The 14,945-nt window shown below is 38.2% G+C and overlaps 1 protein-coding gene across 5 annotated transcripts in view; it reads left to right on the top strand.

The window, feature by feature from the left end:
* Window positions 1-14,945, top strand: part of ATP8B4 (ATPase phospholipid transporting 8B4 (putative)) — a 259,760-nt gene that overhangs the window by 152,161 nt on the left and 92,654 nt on the right. For all 5 annotated transcript variants that reach the window (XM_051822381.3, XM_051822379.3, XM_051822380.3 and 2 more), the window contains 2 exons: window positions 2,523-2,731; window positions 6,253-6,296. In XM_051822381.3, the coding sequence (XP_051678341.3) occupies window positions 2,523-2,731; window positions 6,253-6,296 (253 nt within the window). The remainder of the gene's footprint in view (window positions 1-2,522; window positions 2,732-6,252; window positions 6,297-14,945) is intronic.

The raw sequence follows: 14,945 nt of genomic DNA, 5'->3' as shown, positions 1-14,945 counted from the left end.
TTAACTTTCACATAGTTAGAAAGTGACCTGGCACCATCCAACTTTTGTGGCAGAGGGCTAAGTTTTTAGGACTTGGAGCATGGAATTTTTTTTTAAAGATTTCTTTATTTACATGAAAGTCAGAGTTACACAGAGAGAGAGAGAGAGAGAGGTCTTCCAACCACTGGTTCACTCTCCAATTGGCCGCAACAGCCAGAGCTGTGCTGATCCAAAGCCAGGAGCCAGGAGCTTCTTCCAGATCTCCCACATGGATGCAGGGGCCCAAGGACTTGGGCCATCTTCTACTGCTTTCCCAGGCCATAGCAGAGAGCGGGATCGGAAGTGGAGCAACTGGGGCTTGAACCGGCACGCATATGGGATGACGGCATTGCAGGTGTGGCTTTATGCTATGCCACAATGCCAGCCCCAAAGCATAGAATTTAATACCCAGGAAGGACTTAGCTGTCATCTAGTTCAATTTTCTTAGCTTACAGATGAGGAAATCAAGACTTAATTTCTAATAACAGAAATACATTACCAGTTCCTGCTATTATCATTACTACTCCTATTTTATACTGTTCTGAATGTTCTTATTAATGTATAGACATGAAACTGAAATATCAATGAACTAAGTTAGACATGAAACCAAAATTGTAATGAGACTATCAGAAAGGAAGCACACAGATGATGTGATTATAAATCTAGTAAATCCAAAAGAACAATCCATAAAACTCTTATTGAGGTAATTCAGTTATATCTGATTATGTGAGCCATATTTTTAAAAAATTTAAAACTTTCCTTTAGACCAACAACAGTTTAAAAACTTACACCTTCAGTAAAAAGGTATAATGTCCAGGAGCAAATCTCCTAAGCTATGGTGTAGAGCTGTGTGAAAAATAAACCAAAGCCAAACAAAAACTCTTTACAGATCATCTTTATTCTTCTCTTTGTGTTTTGTTTGTGATACATAATTTCATTTCTTTTTAAATAATTCAGAGTTTAATATAGATCTAATCACAATCTGAAATAAATTTGATAAGATAACATATCATGACTTAAAATTTTATTTTGATAAATACATGGATTCTAACAGGAAGAATAAATGAGTGATAACAGCTAAGAATTTCTGAAAGGAAAGAGAATAACGGTGCAACTGTTTCTTCCCGGGTATTGTTAAGGCTTTATAAAGCCACAATTATGAATACAAGACTACTTAATGGTATATCAATTAATGAAATTGAAATTCTTAATGAGTAAGTAATTAGATTCTGATGAGTAAAATAATTTATGTGCATCATAGGAACCAACCCAACTTAATGAGGAAGGGACTCATTGTTTCAGCAGATGGTGATGAGAAAACTTACTGTCTGGAAAAATTTAAATTAGCTCTTTATTGTTTATCATACTGCAGAAATTTCCAATGAATCAATGGCTTGGAAGAACATATAGATATCTGCATGTGTAACCTAAGCGTAGGAAAGATGCATATAAGCAAATTTTCCCAAATAAGCTATAAACTACTTATGAATTTGATTGATTATAAAGAGAAAATTTTGTCTTTTCATAAAACTGGAAACAAAATTAAAGTTGTGAATAAATTAGAAGACAAAGGATAAATTGAATAAGACATTCACATTATTTTTGACAGTTAATACTCTTATTATCTACATGATTTTTGTAATCAATAAGAAATGCAGTAATGTCAGAAGGGGAAATAAATCAGAAAGATACAATTAGATAACTCCAAAGAGAAAACAAAACTGGGCAATAAAATTTGAAGAGTGTTTAACTCAATGATAAGAAGAATTCAGTAAGCAGTAATGCAATGCTATTTAAATCAGTGTACAGTTAAAGATAATTCCCAATAATCTGATGGTAGAAGCTTACACTGTTGTAATCTTTTTGGACGCTAACTTGACATTATTCATGAAAAAATTGGAAAAAGTCATACTCTTGGCCATAGAAACTCCAATTTTGGAGTTGGAAAGTTACATATCATCACTAGTACACAAGACAATGCTCTTTTCCTGGTACATGGGAAGAGTAGTATGACCACATGTCTTTGCTTTCATCTAATATCCATTATGGTTTTGTTTGTGTGGTGTGGAGATAAAACTTCCTCCCACTTTTGGCAAAACCAAGTCACATCAATATATTTGAGAGAAATTCTTTGATGAGACATCGCTGTATACCAGACATCTAACAAACATCTTTAATAATAATTAGATTCCCCTAAGATATAGAAGGAGATGCAAACTAATATGCTACATAGAAATCTTCGTTTGGTCTGTGTAACATAAGCAGACCATGAAACATTCCCTCAAACTTTTTGCTAAGCTAACCTATTGCTTTAATGATGCAGCGAGAAAGTGGCTTAGAAAGGTTTGTGAGCAGACTGCACTGAAGTGGTTCTGACCTATGGACAGAGCATCCAGTTTCTTTTCAGTGTGAAGCCTCTGGCTGGTAGACGTCTCACACTGGCACATCTTAGCATATTCTGAAATTGATGAAATGTTTCTTTTTTCCATTTTAATGGGTGACAGCATGGAAGTAATTCGTCTGGGACACAGTTATTTTATAAACTGGGATCGGAAGATGTATTACTCTGGGAAAGTGATACCTGCTGAAGCCCGGACTACCACGCTCAATGAGGAACTGGGCCAGGTTGAATATGTTTTCTCTGACAAAACAGGCACCCTCACTCAAAATGTCATGACTTTTAAAAAGTGTTCCATTAATGGGAGAATCTATGGTAAGAGAGATTTCCTTTTCTTGGTGATATTGCGACTAGTCTTAAAAAAAATTGCAATCCCATTTTAAAAAGATTTATTTATTTATTATAAAGAAAGTGTGTGTGTGCCTGCATGTGTGTGTGTGTGAGAGAGAGAGAGAGAGAGAGAGAGAGAGAGAAGGAATCTTCTACCTATTGGTTTATTCCCCAGATGGCTGTAATGGCTGGGCTTGGGCAAAGCCAATACCCAGAGCCAGGAACTCCATAATCCTGGTCTCCCATGTAAGACACATTAACAGGGAGCTGGATAGGAATCAGAGCAGCTGGGACTTGAACCAGCACTCTGATATGGGATGTCAGTGTTGCAGGTAGCTGCTTAAACTGCTGTGATCCCATTTTTTAAATTAAAAAAAAAAATCCCAGAACCCCTGGCTTTCTTATTAACGTGGGCACCAGTAGTATTTAACATAGTGCTTGGCATGTAAAAAACATTAATTATTATATACCTACTAATTTAGAAGAAACATTGGATTTGTTACCATCAATGGATAGAGAAGGAGGTTAGATATAACACATTCTGAAGTTCCCTTCAGGGCTCACTCCAACTGTGTCATTCCACTTCGTGGTGTTCAGTAGACCCTTGGCCCAGGCAGGACAAGTTCTCTGCAGCCTGACTTCTCTCGTTAAAAGCAGTATTTTAGTCTTGCTTCCTTTTGGCTCAGGCGTTAGTGCATGTGTTGTTGAGACATTCCTCCTCACCCCCTGAGAATTCACACTTTGCAGGGCTACTGTGAGTAGCCAGACAGGCTATTTCATTAATGCCCACTTCCTATATGTGTGCCTTGGTCAGGAGACACGTTCTGTGTTTGGGCTTTCAAGGACCTTGTTTGTATGTGACCTTCTCACACCAGCACTGGCTAGTTAGCAGACAGTTCTTTCTGTGGAGGGTGCAAGGCTCTGCAGAACCTTCTGTCGGGGTCCCCTGGACTGCCAGCCTTGCTTCATGGGGCTCTGAGCACCCTGTTGCTCAACACAGAATGTCAAGAAGTCAAGGACATCCAAGAGAGAGGGGGGAGTGTTTCTTTTGCTCCTCATGGAAATGTTCACATGTGGCCAGGTATTTTAAAGCAAGACTTGACCCTGAATAAAACTAGGAAATATGAGAACTTGAAGTTCACACCCTGCTGCCTTTTGGCTTTTCCCTCTCTGTGACCCTCACTCCCATAACCCAGGGTCACTCTGATATCCTCCACTTCCAACCTCTTCTCCTGCCTCCTTTGGTGTACACAAAATGGTTGCCAACTTGGAGTGCTACGGGGCCTCAATTGCATTGTGCATTTCTTAATCACAGTCTTAATGATTGCACAAAATATAGAACATTCTGTTAAAATTTTTCTTTCAACATCATTTTTGGAAGTTTTCTAAAAATATCGCCTTATGCAAAAGAAATGGTGTATTAATAAGCCTTTCATGACTTGAGCTAAAATGAGAGGAGCCGCTTAGAAGGGAAGAAGGCTTATTTCAGTTGATGGTTTGGGGGATCACAGTCCAAGATTAGGCAGCAGTGGCTAGGAGTGGTGGAGCGTGTGCAGAGGAGCAATGACATGGTAGGGGCAGAGGGACAGGGAATTCGCTCTTCCTCTGCTCGCTGTGTGGTTCTCCTCGTGCAGCCATCAGTGGGGCGAGTGCTGTGGCACAGTCGGGTAAGCTGGCTTGAGACACCCACGTGCCGTTTCAGAGTGCTGCTTTGAGTCCCAGCTGCTCCACTAATGATCCAGCAACAGGTGATGGCTCGAGTTCTTGAGCCCCAGTCACACATATGGGGGACCTAGGAGGCCTTAGCTCCTAATTTCAGCCTGGGCCATTTCTGGCTGTTGCAGCTGTTTGGGGAGTGAGCCAGCTCATGGAAGATTCTCTCTCTCCCTCTTCCCCTCTCTCCTCAAGACCTCTCTCTAAAATACATTCTTACTAAAGCACTAATAGAATGCTTCAGAATCACCTTTTTTCTTCTTTTTCTTTCTTTTTTTTTTTTTTTTTTTTTGTACAAGTTGGACTTGTGTATATAATAGATCCCAGTCTTGGGAAAATTTGAGATTCCACTCTGATTTATCTAAATCTATTTCCTGTCTCAGAAATATTGCTTTTTAGACTTCTTTAATCTTTGTTCAATTTCATCCCAAGCCTTATAAGTGAGCTTTCCTTGAGGGAATAATTTAATGTGAAGCCATGGTTTTCCTCCTCTTTTGATCATTATAGTCGAGTGACTACATTAGGGTAATGATTAGAACACAACTCTGGTAAGTTTGAGATTTAAGTTCCAGGTACTTGGCTGGGTTCATGCACTAGCCAAGGGACTCTCCCATACAGCAGCACACAACATTCCAGATCCAGACCTGTGTCCCGGAGAAACAACAGATAGCTCTTTGACAGGTGCTTTGTGGTCATGGTATATTGTGTAATGACGCAAGTGAGAGAGACTGGGGTTCAAAAACCTATGCTGATGATTTTAGTTTTAGAACTGGAACTTTGAACTCTGTTTTCAGTTCCCTTATCCATAAAATAAAAATTAAAATTTTCATCTTGCAAGTGTTTTATAAGGATTAATGATAGTGTAAGAGCTTGACATGGGGGTGACGCAAGTAACTGTTATTATTACTACAAAAAATATAATCCTGGCAAATAGTATTAAACCTTCAAATACCAAGCAAAAACTGGAAAAATCTTGAATGTCCCACAATAGAAGAAATCTAAAATAAATTGTGCTACATCTATAATCATGGTTTATTATATGACCATTCAAAACATGATTCATAAAAACTTTTAATGATAGGAGAAACTCATATTTTATGTGGTTCAAAACAGCAGAAACAACACATTTATGAACCATATAATGAATATAGGTGTAAACACACATGTACAGAATCAACCTAAAAGACCTCTACAAATACTGGTCATTGCAGGATGATAGTACTATCTGTCCTTTATTTTCTATAGCAAATGTCTTGTATTTTTCAATATTTCTGTAATAAATACATATCAGCTTTATACTAAGAAATTATTTTAAAATTTCTAGAAGATAGGTGTTTATGCTCCGTGTCTGCAGAAGGCCTGACATTGTTTAAGGCTCACAGCGAATTTGACTTTGCCATTACACAAGTCCATCTGGTCCCAATCAAGAAAATCAAAGATGTACTCACCCAGCTTAAGCACTAACGAGAGTTAGTCTGGTTAGGATACCATTTTGGATTCTCCAACAGTAGGGATAATACGGAAAACATAAATTTGCCTCTTGCAATCATAGGCAATGTGACAACAGAGTGATAAAGTTTACAGAAAAATAAGATTACAGCTTCAAATTTTACTTTAATGCATTTCTTGGGAAAGCGTATCAGTATTAGTGCTACAGTTAGCGTTACAGTTCAAAAACACTCCTGTGTTTGAATTCATACTGATGTCTAGTAATGGTGCTTTAAGAAATAAGTATATTCTTTAACATGTCTATGTCTAGCTGCAATTTTAATTCTCAATTTTTGTTTTGACAGGTGAAGTAAATGATGATTTGGGTCAGAAGACAGAAATAACTAAGGTGTGGAAGTGGTAATGTTTCACTTTTAGTTTTAATTTCAAGTTGTACATGCTTTTTGGAAAGTGATCAGTTCCTAGAAGCCTGTTTACACTATCACAAGATAAAATACTTAATGCACAACATTAAAAAACAGATTATATTGTTCAAAATTCCTTCTTCTCTAGGCCCCCCAACCACACAGTTCTCTGTTTTTAAAATATTTTTAGAGATATTTATGCATCTGTAAGTATATATATTTCTTATAGCTTAGATGGTAGTCCAATATACAAACTGTTCAACTTTCTTTTTTAAAAGTCTATCATGGAGATCTTTGTAGATCAGTTTAAAAAAAAAGAACTTAATTCTTTTAGTGACTGAATGATATCTGTTATATTGATATACTGCAATCTGTGTACCGAGGCACCAATGGACATTTAGATATTATCAATATTTTGTGAGTAAGGGAAATGCAGCAAAAAATAACTGGCTACTTAAAGCTTTTCACATGTTATAGAGTATAGAATCTATTTTTCAGAAATGGAATTACTAAATCAGATAGTATGTTTCTTTATAATTTTATGAACATTTAATTTCCTGTTCAGAATTTGTAACAGTTTATCCTGCCACACCTTTAAACAAGGATCATTTTACTTCTTTTCAATTTGAATAGCTTTTATTTCCTATATAATTGCTCTGGCTAGGATTTCTCACATTATGCTAAGTAGAGGTGATGAGAGTAGACATTCTCACCTTATTCCTAACTTTAAAGAGAAAGCTTTCACTTTTTTCACTATTGGCTATGGTATTTGCTGTGAGATTTTCATCAATGACTTTTATATGTTGTAGTACCTTTTTCTATTGCTTTTTTCATGAAAGAGTATTGAATTTTGTCAAATACTTTTTCTGCTTCTATTGGGATGATTATATGTTTTTTATTTTTTGTTCTGATAATACAGTGTTTTGGCTTGATTGATTTTCTTAGTTTGAATCATCATTGCATCCTTGGGCTAAATCCCACTTGGTTGTGATATAGTCTCTTTTTAATGTGATATTGAATTTGATATGCTAATATTTTATTAAGAATTTTTACATGTATGCTCAGTGGGGATATTGACTTGTGGTGTTCTTTCTTTCTTTTCTTTTTTTGACAGGCAGAGTTAGACAGTGAGAGAGAGACAGAGAGAAAGGTCTTCCTTTTTCCATTGGTTCACCCCCCAAATGGCCACCATCCCCCAAATGGCCGCTGCGCCAATCCGATGTCAGGAGCCAAGTGCTTCCTCCTGGTCTCCCATGAGGGTGCAGGGCCCAAGGACCTATGCCATCCTCCACTGCCTTCCCGGGCCACAGCAGAGAGCTGGACTGGAAGAGGAGCAACCAGGACAGAATCTGGCAGCCCAACAGGGACTAGAACCCGGGGTGCTGGTGCCATAAGCGGAGGATTAGCCTAGCGAGCTGCGGTGCCAGCCTTGTAGTGTTTTTTTGTTTTGTTTTGTTTTTTTTTTTTTTTTTTTTTTTTTTTGCGGTGCCTTTAGCCTTGCTGTGGGGGGGATACTGGCCCCATAAAATGAATTTGCAGTGTTCTATCCTCTTCAATTTTTTAGAAGAGTGTGAGTAACAGTGGCATCACTTTTACTTTAAATGCTTGATATAATCTTCCAGTGAAGGTATTTGTTCTTGGGGTTTTCTTTGTTCTGAAGTTTTTATATTTATTTAACTGCCATAATAGTTATGGATCTGTTTAGACTTTCTGGTCATATTTTTTCATAATTAGCTTTGGTAGGTTGTATATTTTAGTTTCTCCACTTTGTTAGTATACAATTGTTCATAGTTGTCTCTTATGATCCTCTTAATTCTTGTGTTCTCAGTTGTATGGTTTCTTTTTTCCTTTCTCATGGTACTGAGTAACTCTTCTGTGTATAAACTGTTTTCTCTATATAACTTCTTAGTCTCTATCTTAGTGCATTTTGTGCAACCAGAGTAGAATACGTGAGAGTGGGTAATTTATAAGGAAAGGAGAACACACTGCCAGCATCTGGGCAAGGCCCTGTGCTGCTGCCTCTCCCGGTGGATGAACCGAAGGGCAGGGGAACGCGTTTGGAAGAGCTCACTTTTCTAACAGAAGCATGCCCCTGGGTGTTTCTGACTTAGAGTCAGTTTTGGTGTTGTAAATATGTTCACCCCTGCTCTCTTGGTTACTATTTGTATGGAGCATATTTTCTCTAATTCCTTTCACTTTCTGTTTATGTGTCTGAAATCTAAGGAGGTTTTCTTTCGAGCAGTAAATAGATGGTTCATATTTCTTCATTCAATTAGTCTATGTTTTTTGATTGATGAATATAATCCATTTAGATTTAAAGTGATTATCAGTAGGGAAGGATTAATTACTATTACCATTTTGTTACCTGGTTTCTGCTAGAATTGTAATTCTTCTCTTTGCATTTCTTCTCATTTTGTCTTTCTGTTTTGTTGATTTTTTTTGTACTTTATTTGATTCCATTCTGTTTTTGTTTTGTGTAACTTTCATAGGTATTTTTATGGCTATATTAGAAATTAAGTATTAGATCATATAGTTATGACAGTCTAATTTCAGTTAATAACAACTTAAGTTCAATCGTAAGCAAAAACTTTATACTTCAACATATAATTCCCTTTCATTTTTGCTATTATCATAATTTACATCTGTTCACATTATCTATCTTTAAACTATGTTATAGTTATTTTAATAGTTTTTTTTTTTTTTTTAATTTTTGACAGGCAGAGTGGACAGTGAGAGAGAGAGACAGAGAGAGAAAGGTCTTCCTTTGCCGTTGGTTCACCCTCCAATGGCCGCCGCTGCAGCTGGCGCACCGTGCTGATCCGATGGCAGGAGCCAGAATCCAGGTGCTTTTCCTGGTCTCCCATGGGGTGCAGGGCCCAAGCACCTGGGCCATCCTCCACTGCACTCCCTGGCCATAGCAGAGAGCTGGCCTGGAAGAGGGGCAACCGGGACAGAATCTGGCGCCCCAACCGGGACTAGAACCCTGTGTGCCGGCGCCGCAAGGTGGAGGATTAGCCTATTGAGCCATGGCGCCGGCCCAATAGTTTTGTTTTTAAAGTTTATATTTGAATTAAAGGTGATTTACTGTTATATTAATACACTATTCTGTACTTGTCAATACATTTACCTTTACCAGTGAGTTTAATATTTTCTTATGCCCCTTTGCTGCTGGTTAGTAGCCATTCAACTTCCAGATCTCCTCTAGCATTTCTTGTAAGGTAAATCTACTGGTGATGAGTTCCCTAAGCTTGTTTATGTAAGAAAGTTCCTTCTCTTTCATTTTTGAAGGACAGTTTTGCAGAGTGTATCATTCTTGGTTGGAAGGATTTTTTTTTGACCCTTTGAATGTTTCATTTTATTTGCTTCTGACCTGGAAGGTTTCTGCTGAAAAAATTGCTTATAATATTGTGGGATTTTGTTGTACATGAAAAGTCATTTTTATCTTGCGGCTTTCAAAATTCTCTGTCTCTGACTTTTGAAAATTTGATTGTGATATTTGTTAGTGTAGTTTTTTATTTGTTTCATTTAATTTGATGACATTTGGGATTCTTGGATCTGGATATCTGTTTTCTTTTTCAGATTTGGGATGTTTTCAGTGATTATTTCTTTAAATAAACTTTCTGGTTCTTTCTCTTTTCTCCCACTGGAAATTTCAAAATGCATATATTGATTTGCTTGATAATGGTTCACAAGACCTTAATATTTCTTGATCTTTTTTCCTTTAGTTTTCCTTTTGCTTCTCTGACTGGATAGTTAAAAATGATCCATTGTTGAGTTTGCTGAATTTTTCAGTTCATTTATTATTTTCTTTATCTCAATTAGAGTTAGAGACTCTTGGCTATTTTTTATTTTTCTCATGAGTTGAAAAATCCCTTGTTCTTTCTGATGTCTGTCTGGATGTTCTCTGGTTCTGCAGTAGCAAGCTGTCTTACTCTCTGTCTTAGCGATCACTGGCATCTGAATTATTCTAGCCCCCTAAGTCAGGCAAGACAGATGCCAGTCCCTTGGGTAGTCTTCCAGGAGGCTGAAAGACTAGACATTCTCCTTCTCTTCCTTACTCCTGACAGAAAAACCTCACATTTTGCTTCTTTTCCTTCCTGTGCCAAGCCATTCTGGCTGCAGCAAACTGCCCTCTGCTCTTCATTGTTTTTAACATTGCTTATCTATCAAAACTAGGCTGGTTTCATCAGTATTCTGAATGTGGTAATTCAGAAACCAGTCCCCCTGCTAGCCCTCTGAATAGTCAAAACACTGGATTCACTTCCTGTGTTCCCTCGAGGAAATTATTGTAAGCTGCCATATTCTCTAAGTTTTGCTGGTTTGAAGGATGTCTTGATGTGGGCAAAGTGAAATTGCCCTTACCTGTTTCAATTTTGCTATTGTGTTTACTTGGGGTACTGTAACTCTTAACTGGATTCTGGAATTATTATAAAGGTGTTTTATTCCATCTTTTTGATGAGGAAACAATAACTGCAGCTTAGGGGAGTAATTAAAGGAAATCCTATGATAGAGCTGAGTGACAGACCTGGTAAATAATCAACCTTGAGTGGACTAGACCATGGAAACTCACATAATACAATGTTGTTCTTCAGGCTTCTGTGAACAATATTTCAAAGATTAACTTACATATATGCGGCTTGTGGATTTTAAACTTTTAGAATCAATCCTTAGACCAGCGAAAATCACTTAAGTTTTACTATAGAACAGAACATAAGTATTTTAAACTTCTACAGTGAGTGACATAGAGAAAATTCAAATAAGAGATTGGAGGAGGAAACAGTGAAAAGTGAAGAGCAGGTGAAGGATATATAATAACTTCATCTTATCAATTAAGGAGGTTTATAATTGGTAAATTAAAACAGACAGGAAGGCTTCCATATGTTACTGAGAAGCAACCAGTGGGTAAATTAAAACTTTGGATGTATCTCTGTAGTCAGATGGGAGGCTAGAAGGTAGGAAAGTGGGGTAAATGAACTAAGTCATCATTTAATTATGGAAGGATGTTTGTAAGTAAGGTCTAATATTAAATCCAAAAATAGTGGTATAAGTACATAATTTAGTGATGTATCTTTTCAAAAATTTTTATTTATTTATTTTGAAAGAGTTAGAGGGAGAGTCAGAAAAATCCCACCTTGTGAATCATTCCCCAGATGGTTTGCAATGGCCAGCACTGGGCCAAGCTGAAGCCAGGAGGTCTACCATGTGAGTGGCAGGGGTCCATAAATTTGTGCCATCTTCCACTGCTTTCTCCAGGCCACTTGTAGGGAGCTGGATTGGAAGTGGAGCAGCTGGGACATGCAGAAGCACCCATTTGGGAAGCCAGCATTGCAGGTGGCAGCTTTACCTATGCTTGCCACAATGCAGGCCCCCAGATGTACCTGTTGTCAAGTTTAAGAATGATTTCCTCTGAAGGAGGAGGAGGAGGAAGAAAAGGGGAGGAGGAGGAAGGCTGTGTGTGGGTGGTAGAGGAGAGATAGGAGGATGAAGTATCTATTGCTTTTACTTTTAATCTTTAGTGTATTTGATGTTGTAGCCATGTGCATATACTGTGTTGGCTGAAAATATTAAAAGTATTTAAATAAACTAGTATACTGTAAATATTTAATAAGTTGTAGCCATTATTAAATTAGTGAGTGGGCAAGGGAAAAATGAGGATTAGGGAGATATTACAACAAAGGATTTAAAGCATGGTTTGTTCTTTTTTTAAAAGATTTATTTATTTGAAAGTGTTACACAGAGAGAGGTCTTCCATTCACTGGTTCACTCCCCAGTTGGCTGCAACAGCTGGAGCTGAGCTGATCCAAAGCCAGGAGTCAGGAGCTTCTTTTGGGTCTCCCACGCAGGTGCAGGGTCCCAAGGACCTGGGCCATCTTCTATTGCTTTCCCAGGCCATAGCAGAGAGCTGGATTGAAAGTCGAGCAGCCAGGCCTCAAACCAGCACCCATATGGGATGTTGGCACTGCAGGTGGTGGCATTACCTGCTCCGCCACAGTGCCAGCCCCAAAGCATGGATTTTTTGTTGAATTTGAGACCTGTCTACCACTTCCTATGTAGATGATTCTGCCAACGCTGAGGTTCTGTAAAATGGGCATAACAATGTCCACTACAGTTGTTAAGATAATATGTAGTACTCCATATGAAGCTGTTAACATGGTGTCTATGCACTGTAAATAAAATAATGTTTACTTAATAATATTTCTTTTATCCAGTATTATTAATTTTAGAATAAATATAGTTTCAAAGAACTGGGGACCTTTGAGACTCAAAATGGACAATTTAAATTGCCTATAGCATTGTTTCTCTTTCAAAAGGGATTTATACCGGTCATTTGCAACAAAATGGGTGAATCTGGAAAACATCATGCTTGGTGAAGTAAGCCAGTCCCAAAGGGACAAACACCATATGTTCTTTCTGATCTGTGAAAACTAATAGAGCACCTAAAAGGAAACATTTAGAAGTGAAATTGACACTTTGAGAAGCAGTGACTTGAATAGCCCTTGTCTTGATTGTCTAGGAACAGTTTTTTTCTTCTCTTCATACTATTTGTTGAACTCTTTACTTAACATGGAGTTAATCATATCCGTATAAAGTCAATTGAAAAAAGATCTCAGTAAAAAATAAAAGTGGGAATAAGAGAGGGAGGAGGAAGTTTGTAACTGTAATGCTGTGTAATTCTGCATACATTCCTGTGGACTTACTTCTAAGGGTACAGTTTAAAAATTTCCCATGGGACCCTAAATCCCATTAAGCTGGGTGGAAAAAATGTCATCTTAAGTGTTAAAATGATCATACATATAGAATTAAGTGTTAAAGGAACCATATAAATAAGAACAGTGTCTGATAATAATAATAATAGATAGAATTAAAAAGGAGAGAGTGTTCCAACAAGGGAAGCAGTCCACACAGCAGATTCATAAAATGACAATTACTTTAAATAGCAATCTGACCTCAGAATCGGCCCTTAAGGCATTCTGGTCTGGCCAAAAAGTCCGTGAGAGCATTTCAGGCATGGAAAGCCAAGACACTGTTGGAAAACAATGTCCTACATTAAGGATCTCTGTGAGAGAGACCCCAGTGGAAAGAAGTGGCTATCAAAGAAGGATGTGCTTTTCTCTGATGGGAGGAGAATACTTCCATTTTGCTTATTGCCTTGTCTAAATACTGATGCAGATTGTGGATTCAAAAGTCTTCCATAGCCCTGGCAGCTCATGTCAAGAGCCTCAGGTGATCATTGACATACATCAGAGTGTTGATTATTAAATTAACAATAGCAATCACTGTCTACTTACTTCCCATGCAGGACCTCTGTCCTCAAAGAGTTGTATTATGAGAATTAACTGTAGGCCGGCGCTGCAGCTTACTAGGCTAATCCTCCACCTTGCGGCACTGGCACACCGGGTTCTAGTCCCGGTCGGGGCACCAGATTCTGTCCTGGTTGCCCCTCTTCCAGTCCAGCTCTCTGCTGTGGCCCAGGAGTGCAGTGGAGGATGGCCCAAGTACTTGGGCCCTGCACCCCATGGGAGACCGGGAGAAGCACCTGGCTCCTGCCATCGGATCAGCGCGGTGCACCAGCCGCGGCGGCCATTGGAGGGTGAACCAACGGCAAAGGAAGACCTTTCTCTCTGTCTCTATCTCTCTCTCACTGTCCACTCTGCCTGTCAAAAAAAAAAAAAAAAAAAACTGTAAAACTTGTTCTCAGTTTTTTTTTTTTTTTGTGTGTGTGTGTGTGTGCAAGTAGTTGAAATCTTTACTTAGTATAGAGTTGGTCTTCAGTGTATAGAATTACTTGTGAAAAAAAAATCTTAATGGAGAATGGGACTGGGAATGGGAGAGAGAGGAGAAGGTGGGATGGGAGAGTGTGTATGGAGGGAAGAATAACTATATTCCAAAAGTTGCACTGAGGAAATTTGTACTCATGAAATAAAATGTTTCTTTGGAGGAAAAAAAGGATTTGTAATGATATCTGTTCATTTATATAGGACAAACTGCAAAAATTAATGGAAACTTTAAGAATAAAACTGTATCAGCAATCTTTGGGGAGGCAATGTGGTCTCTGCAGCTGGTAAACTTGTATGTGAGTGTTCAGAGTAGAACTTTTTATGGGTTTGCTCTTAAAATAGACACAGGCTTATAATCCCCTAAGAATTTTCCAGTTGTGAAAGATAATATGGGCTGTCATTATGCACTGTTTCCAGTGAGATCTAAGAAAGTATCCTGTAATTAAATACATTAATATATTTTAAAAATATTTTTTATTTTTTGGAAAGGCATAGTGACAGATTAGGAGAGACAAAGAGAGAAAGATCTTCCATCCACTGATTCACTCCCCGAATGGCCGCAGCATCCTGGTCTGGGCCAGGCTGAAGCCAGGAACCAGGAACTCCATCCAGGTTTCCTATCCAGGTTTCCCACATGGGTGCCAGGTACCCAAAGACTTGGGACATCTCCTGCTGCTTTCCCAGGCACGTTAGCAGTGAGATGGATTGGAAGTGGAGCAGTCAGGACCCAAATGACCCCCCAGTATTGGATGCCAGCATTGCAAGTGGCAGCTTAACCCGCTGTGCCACTACCCTGGCTCCTAAATTAATACTTTTGCATTGAAAATAGTAATTCACAAGTATGAAGTGAGCTAA

Source organism: Oryctolagus cuniculus, chromosome 12 (assembly GCF_051225735.1).
Source record: "Oryctolagus cuniculus isolate XC-2025 breed Fujian yellow rabbit chromosome 12, ASM5122573v1, whole genome shotgun sequence".
NCBI lineage: Eukaryota > Metazoa > Chordata > Mammalia > Lagomorpha > Leporidae > Oryctolagus > Oryctolagus cuniculus.
Note: the sequence above shows the minus strand (reverse complement) of the source record. Positions and strands in the feature narration are given on the sequence as shown.